General features: G+C 38.5%; 1 protein-coding gene across 2 annotated transcripts in view; it reads right to left on the bottom strand.

Annotated features, from left to right (window-relative positions):
- Positions 1 to 2,895: 2,895 nt before the first annotated feature.
- The window catches only part of LOC107745721 (fibronectin type III domain-containing protein 5), a 40,913-nt gene continuing 29,245 nt past the window's right edge, over positions 2,896 to 14,563 (bottom strand). The window contains exons 5-7 of one of the 2 annotated variants that reach the window (XR_001640626.1): positions 11,481 to 11,666; positions 9,674 to 10,025; positions 2,896 to 2,907 (exon numbers count right to left, since the gene is read on the bottom strand). Coding sequence is in view for 1 of the 2 variants with exons in the window: in XM_016559665.1 (XP_016415151.1) it covers positions 11,527 to 11,666 (140 nt within the window). In the remaining variant the exon portion in view is untranslated. Of the gene's footprint in view, positions 2,908 to 8,856; positions 10,026 to 11,480; positions 11,667 to 14,563 lie in introns of those variants that run through there. The other variant, XM_016559665.1, reaches the window with a different exon arrangement.

Raw genomic sequence — 14,563 nt, 5'->3', positions numbered from 1 at the left:
TGTTATTTCTTCATTAGTCAGTGATGGCTTAAATACAGCCTGTCATCTTCTTTTTTTACTGAAGAAACAGCTTGGAGGAAGTCCATAATTAAACCATCATGATTTGATGAGACAGACAGTGTTTTATTGGTATTGTAACCACAAACAAAATGCACAATGTGGTTACACAAAGGATTTGGATGCTTAATTTATGAATGTCAGTGCATTAGATACAAAATATCAAACCGAGTGGCATACACTCACTAAAAATGACCCAGTTATTAAAAGTAGTTACGAAAATGATAAAAGTGATTTTGTGTCATCTAATGCAGAGATATCCGTACATTAGAGTAATTACAGTCCATTGTTCTGGAAGAGTATGTTCACTTATAGTCTATTTCTGATGAAGTGGCCGTGTAAGTGCTGGTTTGATGCCAGCTAACTGAACATTTGCTTGCTGTTGCAGGTCAGTGCTGTGCTGTCACTGGAAATCTTAGGAGTCTTGTACATCTATTTTTATCTTTGTTAAAGGTAAGCATTCGGTTTTCTGAGATGTATCCCACGCTGTTGCAAATTCTGCTGATTTGGCAATTAGACCGTGTTCTTTAGCTGATTAACATTGATTCGGTTTTGCTAAAACTACAACAACAACAAAAAAAGGTTTGTGATGGTCTTGAAAGCATGCAAGAATGTGCTAGACACCTCAAACCAATAATGCCTTGCATCATATGGCATAGCAAATCGTGTTTATAAATTTATGGATGTTGATAATAGCTGAATAATTAATTTGCAGCTTGTTGTAAATGTTCTCTTTGTAAAGAAATAGAGAGAGAGAGATTTTAGAGATTTTTTTTTTGTCTTAATATATTATTTATTTTTGTCTCAAAGTATTAGAAGTTATATTTTTTTTATTTAAAATAATTATGTAATATTTTTGACGAATTTTAAAGAACTTTAAATGTTACAATATATATATTTTTCTCAATGGGGGAAAATGTAAAGAACTTAAAATGTTATTAATGTTAAATGTTAAAAATTTACCTGTTTCAATTAAAAAAAAAATGCTAAAAATTAAAATATAACTCTGAAAATTCAATTGGACATTTTTTGAAGGAAAAATGAAAATTTTGTGAGGGAAAAAAAAACGTACAGAAAACATATCTAATTAAAAATATAAATATTTCTAGCAAATATAAATATGCCTGTTTCAAGAAAATATAAAAATGCTTTGCTAAAAATGAAAATATAACTCTGAAAATTCAATTGGACATTTTTTGAAGGAAAAGTTTTAAATTTTGTAAAGGGAAAAAATGTAAAGAAAACAACTGATTGAAAATATAAATATTTCTAGCAAATATAGAAATAGACATTTTTAATAAAAACATTTTTTTTTTCTTTTACATTTTTTTTTGTCTTCAAATAAAGAAAAAAAGTACAGAAAAATAATTTTAATAAAAAAATATACATGTTACTTCTAGGTAAGTAATAATAAAATAAATAAATAAAATCCTTACTTTGTAGCCAACAAGTAACCACCTGTTTACTAAACATATGACAAATAATACATTCTAAATTGGAGGGAGATTAAACAGTAGTTTCTACAAAATATACAGTAATGGGCTTCTAGAGGGGAAAAAAAAAAGAATCAGACATTAGCTTGAAAATGCATGATCCTTTATTTTTTTGTGGTTGTACATAATTAGACATTTATCTATTTTATGCCCATATAAATTGTATAATTCTGTGTAGAATAGCAGAAACATGCTAGCCCTCATGAAGCATTGTTCAAGAACAACAGTTAACATAGACTCGATGGATTACATAAAACATTCCTTCTGTTTTGAAATCCATGCGCTATAGTAAATATGTGGAACGAATGTCATCGTCACGTTGGTTATGCACCGCTCTGACTCCAGCCGTCACGTCTACCGAGTTCATCTCATTCATTTGGGTTCTTTAAGGCATGATCTCTCTGCCTTCTGTAGACATTCAGGATGCTTTACTGGAAATGCTAAGTTGCCACGACACAGAACTATGTACAAGAAATGCTCATTTGAAACCCTCTTAATGTAGCATAATCTTAACCTGACACCTTATTTTAAGTTATGGTGTGTAACTGTATGCTGAGTGAAAGGATGATTTCACACAGACTGTCAATACACATGTCCATACACAGGCCAATGCATTGATTCACAGAAGCTTAACATAAGCATACACATGCTCTATCACTGCACTCAAGGCTGTTTGTTCCTCATCATGACAGGCTGATAGAAATAGTAACGTGGGGCCTATTTTTGTTTCTGATTTTAAACAGGGACTGAACTTTTTCTTCTCAATCTTCAAAGACGCTTGTGATGCTTCAAATATAGATTGTTCACCCAAAGATTCAAATGATGGCTTTCGTTCTTATGCAAAACACAAAAGAAGATATGTTTGAACTGTTTTTGTCCATAGAGTGGAAGAATTATTTCTTATTATCATTGAAAACGGTGTGCTGCTTAATATTTTTGTGAAAACCGTGGTCTTTTTTCTTTCTTTTTTTCCAGGATTGTTTTGATGAATTTAAAGTTCAAAAGAACAGCATTTATTTGAAAGGGAAATCTTTTGTCACATAAAAGTCTTTTGATCAATTTAATGCATCCAAATTGTTTTATAGTCATTTAAATATTTGTATTTAAAGGCAGTATAAAATACTACGGTTATGTATTAATATTTTATACATACAATTGTCATTTTATTTAAAAAAAAAATTTCACCTTACAATAAAGAAAATGCAGCTTAATTTCAAGCAAAAACCTCTTAATAAGCTAAATATCATTTCTTTATTTAGATTTTGAGGTAAAATTTGACTGACATTTGAATAGATTTCATGTGATCCATATATATATATACAGTGGTGTGAAAAAGTGTTGGCCCCCTTCCTGATTTCTCATTTTTTTGCATGTTTGTCACAATTTAATGTTTCAGATCATCAAACAAATTTAAATATTAGTAAAAGATAACACAAGTGAACACAACATGCAGTTTTTAAATGATATATAATTTTTGTCTTCTTTCTTTTGTGTTCTGCAGAAAACGGAAGCCATTGGAATTTGGATCTTTGAGGAAATTATGGCAAAAGTTTCATTTTTTGGGGCGAACCAATCCCTTTAAGACATTGAAAATAGTGGGAGCAAAAGTTGTAGGAATGTCAGAGTTTGCAAATCTAATGAAAATGAATTTTCTAAACTTAAAAATTATACCTGTTTTATATCCGTCAGCTAGTAAATCCTGACAGTTATGATGATAATCTGAAACTTTCTACTCTACAATGAGGGGAAACATGTTAAGCTCATTTAAGCATTTAGACCATGTGGTTGTTGCTTCTTAAAGTGATAGTTCACCCAAAAATGAAAATTCTGTTATTATTTACTCTCTCATGCTGTTTTAACCCTATAAGTGTGACTTTCTTGTGTAGAACACAAATGGAGAAATTTAGCAGAATGTTCAAGCTGCTCATTCCCATAGTCTTTGGTCCCCATCCACTTGATATGGAAACATCGGCTTGGACATTCTGCTAGATTTCTTCTTCATATTGAACGAATATGGGTCAGATGGGTTTGGAAGGACATGAGGGTGAGGAAATAACATCACCTAACCCTAAGCTTCTCAAATTAGTTGAGCTATTTGTGTCTGTGTGTTTGTGTTTCAGTCTCCGTCATGAGACGAGCACCAGAAGCCCGTCCAGCTTTTCTAACTGATAACACAAGCACGGGAGCGCAAAATGTGATTACATTTCCTAAATCTCTCCAAATGTGCAGCCTGCGAAAGCTCTCTCGAGTGTCACTAACAGGAGAATTATTCTCTTCAATAAGTAGCAAATGAGCTGCCTCTCTTAAATCCAGACGTTTGCTCTCGTTCTTTGGAGATTTCTCTTTGAAAGGACTTTGGAAGTAAAGAATGGGATAAGCTTGGATCGCAGGAGGGGAATACATTGCTCATTCTGAAATCATTTCAAACTGCTCATGTGAATCCTGATCGCTTGACACTCTATTAGTGTTGACTGCTGGTTTTCATATGCAGGGGAACAATGTAAGCTGATTTGTATGAGTATGGCTGTGTTCGGAATAGCATAATACTATATTAATATTCAGTTTGCATGGGAAATCTTATAAAATGTTCGATTATACGATTAAACATCTAATTTGCATAATATAAAGCCTATTTTAGGACCATTGATATATTTTTCATGACAATTAAGATTTTTTTTCTCTCTCAAAATTCTGATTCAAAATGCATCTTAATGCATTATGATAACTTCCTGAAACTTGTTTTTTTTATTTTTTTTTATAGGCAGAATAAAAATCCTACCATCATGCACACAATCGTTCAAAAGTTTGGGGCTGTTAAGAGTTTGAAAATGTTTTTTGAAAAGAAGTTTTTTGTATTCACCAAGGCTGCATTTATTTGATTAAAAATACAGTAAAAACAGTACAATTTTAAAATATTATTACAATTTAAAATACCTGTTTTTTTTTTTATTATAACATATTTTAAAATGCAATTTATTCCTGTGTCAAATGTCAAAACTGAATTTTCAGCATCATTACTCCAGTCTTCAGTATCACATAATCCTTGTGAAATCATTCTAATATGCTGATTTGCTGCTCAAGAAACATTGCTTATTATTATCAATGTTGTGCTGCTTGATATTTTTGTGCATACCATCATATTTTTTTTTTAGGATTCTCTGATGAGTAGAAAGTTCAACTGTTGAGTGGTATTATGTGAATCTTGTAAACATTTTCAAATTGGTTAATATTTTAAAAATAATAATAATAATAATATCACCGTAAATACTATAATAATATTTAGCTTGATATTATTTATAAATATATTTCATTTCTTTCTTTAGAGTTTGGGCTAAAATATGACCCAGACATGAATAGGTTTGATAAGATTTGCCAAAATATGCAGTATGTAATATGGCAAACAGCAAAGAATACAAACTCAATCTTCCATTCACAGTGTGATGAATTAACCAGCTGTGATTTTTAACATCTCATTCTTCATTATTTGAAACAGACATTTTTCCATAAATTGGAAAGCAAGCAGTAAGCAGCACACTAGTATTCCACACTCCGAACAAAGCCCATATCTGTTCATTATGTCTCTTGTGTCACATTAAATGACCAATAATCTGAATGAAAGTGCTGCAGGTTAATACAGGACCCAAAACCTCGACGCATCTCTGAAGAGAAAACACGTGGCCGGTCCTCTCTGGTTTAAGCCAGTCCTCACACCCAGCCTTCTGTTCTTCTGCGTAAGCCGCTCAGACAGAATATTGATATGAGCCATTTTTCACCCAGCAGTCTGCCTGAGCTCTCTTCCCCATGGCCAAGGTTAATTAGCAGTCATTAAAGAAGAAATATACGCTTTCCTCCTCTGGCGGGAATGAAAAACGAAGGTGCGGATGACTCGTAGATGGCAGTGGAGAGAGAGGACAGTCCGTTAGCCTGTCGCCATGGTGATAGAGACGGGGAGGTAATGGTCACCAATGCGGGGATGTTTAATTGTTCTGAGATTCCTTCAGGTGCCTTTCAACACGCTTGATTAATGGTGCACTCCATCCCCACAATGAGGGCTTTTGAATATGAATGGCCACCCAACCTGAAGTACTCTATACTCATAAAGTATATAGACGTATTAACTTTTACACTCTTCTATGCGTTTGAAAAATGAGATTGCTCTACTCCAGTTCCACTGCTCATTGTGTACATTGGTTTGGAGATTAATGGGAGGTTTTGTTCTTCAGATCAGATACTAACAGTCTAACATGCGTCCTTGGGAAATGCATACGGTCTGTAACCTTATTAAAGTCGAACTGCTGCAATGTCGAACTGAACTCAGATCGTGTGGAGTCCCGAATGACCAGCGGCTGAGGGAATCGATGTTTTCTAGACCTCTGACCTGCATTCCCACAATTCTTCATTCCTGACATGTGAGGACTTATTCGGTTTAGCTGATAAGGACACTATCCCGTCAGACAGTACACGAACGGTCAAGACTATTTTGTAGTCAGACTGCTCGCAAGTACATTTTGCTTGAATTGTCAAAAAGAACACTTCTTATAAGTTATACTTCTTAATGAGAGGGAATTTAAAGTCGACATGAAATGTGCTCACAACCCTTTTTACTTTTGTAATGTGATCTTGTCAACCAAATTACTGACAAAATGTTTGTTTACAAAGAGCTTTTTTACCATTTTCTCTACAATAATGAAAAAAAAGATGAAAAAATGAGCATCATGATGATAATTAAATGGTTATTTTTAACTAAAAATGACTGGAAATGATAAAAACAACACCACAGAACGCTAGCAATGAAGTAATGATTTTGAAGAACAAATCTTAGAAAAATCTAATTCCATAATGATCAGCTGAATAAAAAATCTATTAAACTGAAGTGCTTTGCTAGCAGTTTAATATACTTACACTCTTAAAAATAAAGGTACTTTCTTCACAGCGATGCCATAGAAGAACCATATTTGGTTCCACAAAGAACCATTCAGTCAATAGTTCTTTAAAGAACCATCTCTTTCTTACCTTTTTATAATCTGAAGAACTTTCTTTCATCACAAAGAACTTTTTGTGAAACAGAAAGGTTCTTCAGATGTTAAAGGTTCTTTATGGAACCATTTAGACAAAAAGGTTTTTCTATGGCATCGTGAAGCACCTTTATTTTTAAGAGTGCACCGTTTCTTGTTTGGTGAGGTAATAATCTGATGATCATATATAAAATGTTTGAATATTTGTTTTAAAGGGGTGGCTGACTGTTTTTTTTCTAGGCTCGATTGTGTTTATGGGGTGCAGTCTAACGTGTTAATGCTTCGTTAAAAAAAATAAATTAAAAAAAACGCATTATTTTTCACATCATTTACCTTTATTCTACACTGCTCTGTCCCTTCTCCTATAAATGTGCTGATCATTTCCTGGTTTTATTAAGCCCCTCCCTCAGAAATATGGGATGGGCTCTGATTGGTTAGCTGGTCCAGTGTGTTGTGATTTGGCTAAACCGCCTCTAGTGCATGTCTAAATGTAACGCCCTCACCTCAGCGGCATGTGCTCCAGTTGTGTTGTAAACAATGGCGTCTCAATATTGCTTATCAATTTGAGCCCGATTGAGTTTTTTGTTTGTTGTTGTCTCATACTTTTAGATGCGCTGTTATTTGTAAATGCTACTGCTTCTGTTAGCTTTCAGTATATGTTTTTTTCCTGATTAAAGCTTTAACGCCCCATTCACACTGGGCATCGGCGTCAACGCCTCTCGTTTACTTTGAATGGAGTGACGTCAAGCGTTACCGAAATGAATTGAGGGTCCGTCGCGTCGAGTCCGTTGCTCGCGGCAGAAATTGAAAACTTTTCAACTTTTCAAGCACCAACGCAGGCGTCAGCCAATCAGATCGCCTTATGCAAATACCCTGGTGCAGACGCTAGCCAATCGCGTTCATACAACACCAGAAAACTAATGTGATTGGCTGTTGTCACTATGACGGTTGCGTCAGCACCAAGCTTCAGAAACGCCCTCCATCAAGCGTCGACGCCGACACACCGTGTGAATGTACCGTAATACAGTACAGCAACCGCACGCGCGTCCATGTATAACGCTTCTCATAGCTATTTGAAAATAAGTGTATAAATGGAACAGCTCTTTGTTGGAACTGAGCTGATGATCTGAATGAGAGAGAGAGAGAGAGAGATGCAGAGCAGGGTAGGGTGACACGAGAAACAGGATTGAGAACTGCTGCTTTAGAACCTTGATTTTGAAAATTGTGAATCCATTAGAATCGTTAGAAGACAGAATTTCGATTCATATATGAATAGATTTTTACGTGCACCTCTAGTTTTCTCTTCCTCTTCTCTAAAGCAGCACAACATGGCCTCGCCCCCTTTGCTGCATGTTCCTGGGGGCGGGGTTTACCTGGGGTTGTGACGTCACAAACCCAAAATGCTGGGTTAAATACAACCCAGTGCTGGGTAAAATCGGGACAAACCCAGCAATTGGGTTGTTTTGACCCAGTAACCCAACCGCTGGGTCAAAACAACCCAATTGATGGGTTTGTCCCTATTTTACCCAGCACTGGGTTGTATTTAACCCAGCATTTTTTAGAGTGTGGAAGTAACTCGTTGTAGTCCCTACCAGCCGTTTCTGTAGGCATTAAACTGCCATAATTTTAAAAGACTATATCTCCGTTTGCATGGACTTTTCAGCGTTGTAACTTTGCAGATATTGTTCATGCTCAAACAGCAACATTACACACTAACTAACGTTAAAAAAGTGAAATCGCAATCAACCACCCCTTTAATCTTTACAATTCTTGTCAACTAAATGGTCAACAGAAATTAGAAGTGATTTTATATTTTAAAAAACTGCTAAAATTAATTAATAAATTTGAAAAATAACAAAAACCATGACTATCAAAAGTGTAAAATTTATGCAGTCCCATATATAAAATCCAGGAGAAAAAAAAAACGATATCATGGCCAATAATTAAGAATTATTTCCCACAACTTATTATTTTATGGCCATGTTTCACTAATTTGTGCACTTGTTTTAATTTAGGCAAAATGTGACCATGATTTAATTAAATGTGGAAACAAATTCTCAATTCATGGCTGATATCTTGTTTTTTTCCAACCTGCATTTCATGTGCGGGACACCAGAGGGAATTTTTTTTAATATATATTGTGTCACTGATTAGCCTCTGGTCCGCGTTGATGTATTTTGGAGGAGGTGTGGCTTTGGAGAGTGATTTGCAGGGAGGGTGGGATCTTATGCTTTCAAAGCTAGCTTGCTATTGCTAGCCTCTCTGAAATCACCTAGCCTACTTTTAAAAATGAAATTGAACCAGTAAGAAAAAAGGATGGGATTATCAATCAAGAATTGAATGGATTGCAAAGAAGCTTATTTTTAACTCTGGAAGAGAATCAGAAGAATCACTCCCAATAAGACTTGGAAGGTGTAGTATGAAAGTAAACAGGGTCCGCTTTGATTTCATGTCGACCTTAAGACTGAATTGTTTAAAGGGAAAGAAATCTAAAAGAAAAGCCTGTAGAAAAAAAGGCACCCAAATCTATATCATAGTGGCACATAAGAGCGGTAAATAGCCATACTCGTGACCAATATGCTAATCATGAATGTAATATGAGGACCAAATTAACCATCACTGTACAGTAATGTGCTCATTAGAGACAGCAAGCTGTTGATTTACTTGAGACACACAAGCGGTTAAATACGTTTTCTATCACTATTATAATATGGAGCTCTTCATCATCAACGGCTGATGTGTAGTTCGTTGTGATTGGGCCGCAGGTGAGTGAATGCGACGCGGCCGATGTGGTCCATCGTTTTTCATGTGGATGTTTTCCTGAATGCCCTGAGAGCGAGAGTGCTGAGAAGAAAGATCCCACCGCACCAATTAAACCACATCAAATTAGCTAGACTGTCCATGATTGGCTGCTGGAGGGAGGATAATGGAGTAAAGAAATCGAAACTACATGTGAGAAAGAAGGAACCGAATACACAAGATAGCGACGAGTATGGAGAGATAGTGAAGTATCGTAATGTCATCCCTGTCAGAGACCTGATCCTGGTTCGGAGCTGATAATGACGGTGAGCTCAGAAAAAACGCTCTTGCTTCTTTTTCACAACACACCTTCCTGGTTTATGTGGGGTGGCAGGTTTCTCCTTATCTCTGTGAGTCTACACAGGAGCCGAAGACACTCCTCTCTGGTCTCTGGTTTTCCAGCTCACAGCAACGGCGTTTGAGTCCTTCAGCTGAGGCAGCCGTGGATCGAAACTCAATAACTCGCTTCAAACGGCTCAAGCTTCCAGTTCTGGAACCATCTTGTCCATTTCGTCCTCAAGTTTGTGTCAGTGTGCCAAACAGACAAGCACCAAAGAGTTCATGTTGGTCGATGGGAATACTAAAATGTCGTTTGATTGAGGATGAGAGGTGGGCTTCACAACTTTGTGATTTGATGGCTTACTTGTTTTGTCTCAGAGCACTTTGGGGAAGACAAAACAAAATGAGAGTTAGACTGCATTTCCTCAAGGAGATATAACTATTGCTTGCAAGGCAGTAAAAGAACAGTGTTCAAATTTTAGGTGAGCTTAGGACACTAAATGTGTGTCTTATTGTCAGTCGGCTGCACACAGGAATCAGCCTAGGCAGCAATTTAAGGCATCATGGATCTGCCATTGACACAAAGCCTGTTCTAAAAGGTAGGCGGCATAATTATATTAGCATCGCATGAATCCTTTGTGGACAAGAATGCATTGCGATGAGCAGTCCAATAAATCCAAAATGGTGGACAAAGTGAGAGAAATGTCAATTGTAAACATACTTCTAATTAATTTAATACTGAAAAGCATAGCTACAAATTGTTTAAAATGATTAAAAATGAACTATCTAATCGCTCCTTTTTGTGATATGTTAATTTATGCTTATTAGAGTATTATGCCAGGAAGACAAACCCATCTAAAAATCAAAATTCATTGTTAATTTTTCAAACTTTAATCCAAAAATTATAAAATATAGAATTATAAAATATGATTTCTAATATAATATAATATAAAAAAATAATTATATTACATTTATACATAAACTACCATTCAAAAGTTTGGAGTCAGTAGGATTTTTATTTATTTATTTTTTATACAAAAGTATCTTATGCTCACCAAGACTGCATTTATTTGATCAAGTATTTTAAAACGATTAACGGTAAACACAGTAATATTCAGAAATATTACAATTTATAATATATTTTAATATATTTAATATAAAATGTAATTTATTCCTTTGATGCAAAGCTGAATTGTATTACTTTATTTTATTACTCCAGTCTTCAGTGTCCCATGACCCTTCAGAAATCATTCTAATATGCTGATTTGCTGCTCAAGAAACATTTCTTCTTATTATCAATGTTGAAAACAGTTGTGCTGCTTCATATTCTGTGGAAATCGTGATACTATTTTTTCAGGATTATTTGATAAATAGAAAGTTTCCAAACAAACAACAATAATTTTGTAACATTTTGAATGTCTTTACTGTCACATTTGATTAGTCTAATGCAACTCTAACCCCAACTTTTTAAATCTTATTGTACATTAAAAATATAGATATATATTTTTAATTATTAAATTCAAAAGGTACTGTATAAAGTTTACAAAAAAACAAAAACAAAAACAAAGACAGTGCACATTAGATAAATAGAGTCTGGACGGTCCAGGCTATCAGAAGTTAAATACTTTGGTTTAACAGTTTAGAACTACAATGAGGAACATCAATACCTTTGATTTGTAACCATAACATCCTATCAATGGTGAGTAAAATGGTTTGTATAAGAAAGGCCAACAATAAAACATTTCTTAAAAACTACCAAGCAACAAAAGATCAAACTTAATGTGATATTTTTGTATTTTTAGTTCTGTCAAGCAAGCACACAAACAAGTGAACATACCTGTCCTGAGGCTAAAGCCTATTATTGCCGACAGGGGAAGGCGTAATTAGACCTTGCTGCGCAGTAGTCCCCCCGTAGGGTGCTCTGGGGTACTGCACTCTGACGAGTTCTTGGCTTTGTCCTTGTTATTGTTGGGCTCGTTGTCTTTGATGATGTCATACTGGCGGCAGAACAGAGCTATCACACCTGTGCACAAACAGGCATGAGGAAGTGAGAAAGAGCGCAACGATTCAGAGAGTTGAAGACAGGATGGCAGAGTGGTAGTGATGGATGGGACGTTGTCGAAAAAAGGAAGAAAAAATGTATTGATGGATTGCACCATGATTCTGTTCCAAATAATAACATACCAATTATAGCCGGACGAGAACAGAATGATGAGTTGCGCTGTGGCCCTGAGTTTACGTTGTGCTAGTACTGTCCCGTTTGATGATTTATTCTCTAGACTTCTCAAAAGCTTGATGTGGATTACAAAAAAGATAAGGAAGGCCTCTATGACCCAATTATAACATTAGAAAGTCTCTCGTCTTTTCTCTGCTTTACAAAAAAGGAAGGGTTTATGGCCACAGACTACAGATCTTGAAAACAAAATAAGTAAAACTTAATGAGATTTTTATCAAATCCCTGTGTACCATCATTTGCATTTGTACATACAAAGAGTTAGAAATGTCGTAAAACTTACAGAATGTGAATGAATGAAATTAGTCGCATGTCCCGTCGCATGTCGCAACTCGCCCGCCACCTCCTCCTCTGGAGTCAGAAGCATCTGAGGTTGCTTCGTGCCATTCACATTCCGGGTCTGCTCAACCGTGCAGCCAACGAACTGTCACGAGCTGCGCTCCCCGGAGAGTGAAGACTCCATCCCCAGATGGTCCAGCTGATTTGGAGACGTTTTGGAGCCGCTCAGGTAGGCCTGTTTGCCTCTCCAGAGACTTCTCACTGCCAGTTGTTTTACTCCCTGACCGAGGGAACACTCGGCACGGACGCACTGGCACACAGCTGGCCGCGGGGCCTTCGCAAGTATGTGTTTCCCCCAGTGAGCCTTCTCGCACAGACACTGTGCAAGATCAGGGAGGGCGAGGAGCAGGTCCTGCTTGTGGCGCCCTACTGGCCCACTTGGACCTGGTTCCCGGAACTAATACTCCTTGTGACAGCCCCTCCCTGGCAGATTCCTCTGAGGAAGGATCTACTGACTCAGAGACGGGGCACCCTTTGGCACCCGCGTCCAGGCCTCTGGAAACTTCACATCTGGTCCCTGGATGGGATGCGGAGGTTCTAGGTGACCTACCCCAAGAGGTAGTAGACACCATCACTTCGGCAAGCGCACCGTCTACGAGCACTTATGCCTTGAAGTGGAACCTGTTCGTTGTGTGGTGTTTTTTTCACCGAGAGGACCCCCGTAGATGCCCGATCAGAGTCGTGCTGTCCTTTTTGCAGCAAGGGTTGGCGCGAAGGCTGTCTCCCTCCACCCTTAAAGTCTATGTGGCTGCGATTGCTGCGTATCATGGCCCTGTGGAAGGAAAGTCGGTAGGGAGGCATGACTTGGTCGTCAGGCTCCTTAGGGGGGCGAGAAGTTTAAATCCTCCCCAGCCCCCCTCTATACACTCTTGGGACCTGTCTCTAGTGCTCAAAGCACTACAGCAGGGCCCATTTGAGCCCTTGCAGTCAGTCGAGTTAAAGTTTCTTTCAATGAAAACTCTGCTCCTGATTGCATTGGCCTCCATCAAGAGGGTAGGGGACCTGCACGCATTTTCAGTCGACAAATCGTGCCTAGAGTTTGGGCCGGCTGACTCCCAGGTAATCCTGAGGCCCCGGCCCAGCTATGTGCCCAAGGTTCCTACTACCCCCTTCAGGGATCAAGTAGTGAACCTGCAAGCGCTGCCCCCGGAGAAGGCAGACCCAGCCCTACCTTTGCTTTGTCCCGTCCGATCCTTGAGATGCTACGTAGACCGGACGCAAAGCTTTAGGACCTCAGACCAGCTCTTTGTCTGTCACGGAGGCCGGCAGAAGGGGAATGCCGTCTCTAAGCAGAGGATGGCCAACTGGATAGTGGATGCCATCACCCTGGCTTATCAGTCACAGGGTGAACCTTGCCTGCTCAGGTTGCGAGCTCACTCTACTAGAAGTGTTGCATCCTCGTGGGCGCTGGCTCATGGTGCCTCACTGACAGATATTTGTAGAGCTGCAGGCTGGGCGACCCCCAACACATTCGTTAGATTCTATAGCCCTCAAACGGGTAGAAGCACTGAGAGGCCCCGGTTTAGTGTCGGCTTGCTAAACCGTTCCAGAGAGTCCATACGGTAGACCCTGTAGAGCTCCTCCATCCCCTCGGCAGCCAGACGTGGCAGAATGTCCGGCGCCAGGCCCTCACTCGATGAATCTGTGAGAACCAGTAGAGGGCTGGGTTCAATATTTAGAGACCTGAGTGGATCCCATATGTGTAAAGTCCACGGTATAGCCTCAGAGCCCCGTGTTTCCCCGGCAGACTTCTGCCATTTCCAAGAGGGTTATAAACATCTCTAATCTTCCATATGCACCTAAACTGTTGTTCATATCTGTAAGAGCTTCCGAAACTTCCTTCGGGAAGGATGGGGCTTCCGCAACGTTCCTGTTCCAAGTGGAACGGGTATGTTTTCCCAGTGTTATCCAATTTCACTGAGTGGGTAGTGCTACAACAAACAGTGACTGGTCTTCTTGTTGCGAGCCCCGGCCTACGCCGAAAAGGGGGAGCAGGAGACTCGCACAGGACACTGGAAGTGGCAGCATCTGTGGCGCTTTGGTAGGGATCCCAAGGTCGGTCATTACCGACATGACGTCGAGAGTGACCGACTGAAAGGGAACACCTCGGTTACGTATGTAACCCTCGTTCCCTGAAGGAGGGAACGGAGACGTCAAGTCCCGTCGCCACAGCTGCTGTACCACTGCTGAGTGGCCGGGGCACCGGCTCGGCTCCTCAGCGAAAACCTGAGTATGCGTTGCACCTGCTGCCTAGTTATACTCGCGCTGCGATCAGCGGCAGCTGGATGCAATCATCGCATGCCAATGTGCATTGGCTCATTTAGTTTACACTCGAAGTGGATTGGTCT

Source organism: Sinocyclocheilus rhinocerous, unplaced genomic scaffold (genome assembly GCF_001515625.1).
Source record: "Sinocyclocheilus rhinocerous isolate Xijiao unplaced genomic scaffold, SAMN03320098_v1.1 scaffold2423, whole genome shotgun sequence".
Classification (NCBI taxonomy): Eukaryota; Metazoa; Chordata; class Actinopteri; order Cypriniformes; family Cyprinidae; genus Sinocyclocheilus; species Sinocyclocheilus rhinocerous.
The sequence above is the reverse complement of the archived record's forward strand: the minus strand, read 5'-3'. Positions and strand labels throughout refer to the sequence as shown.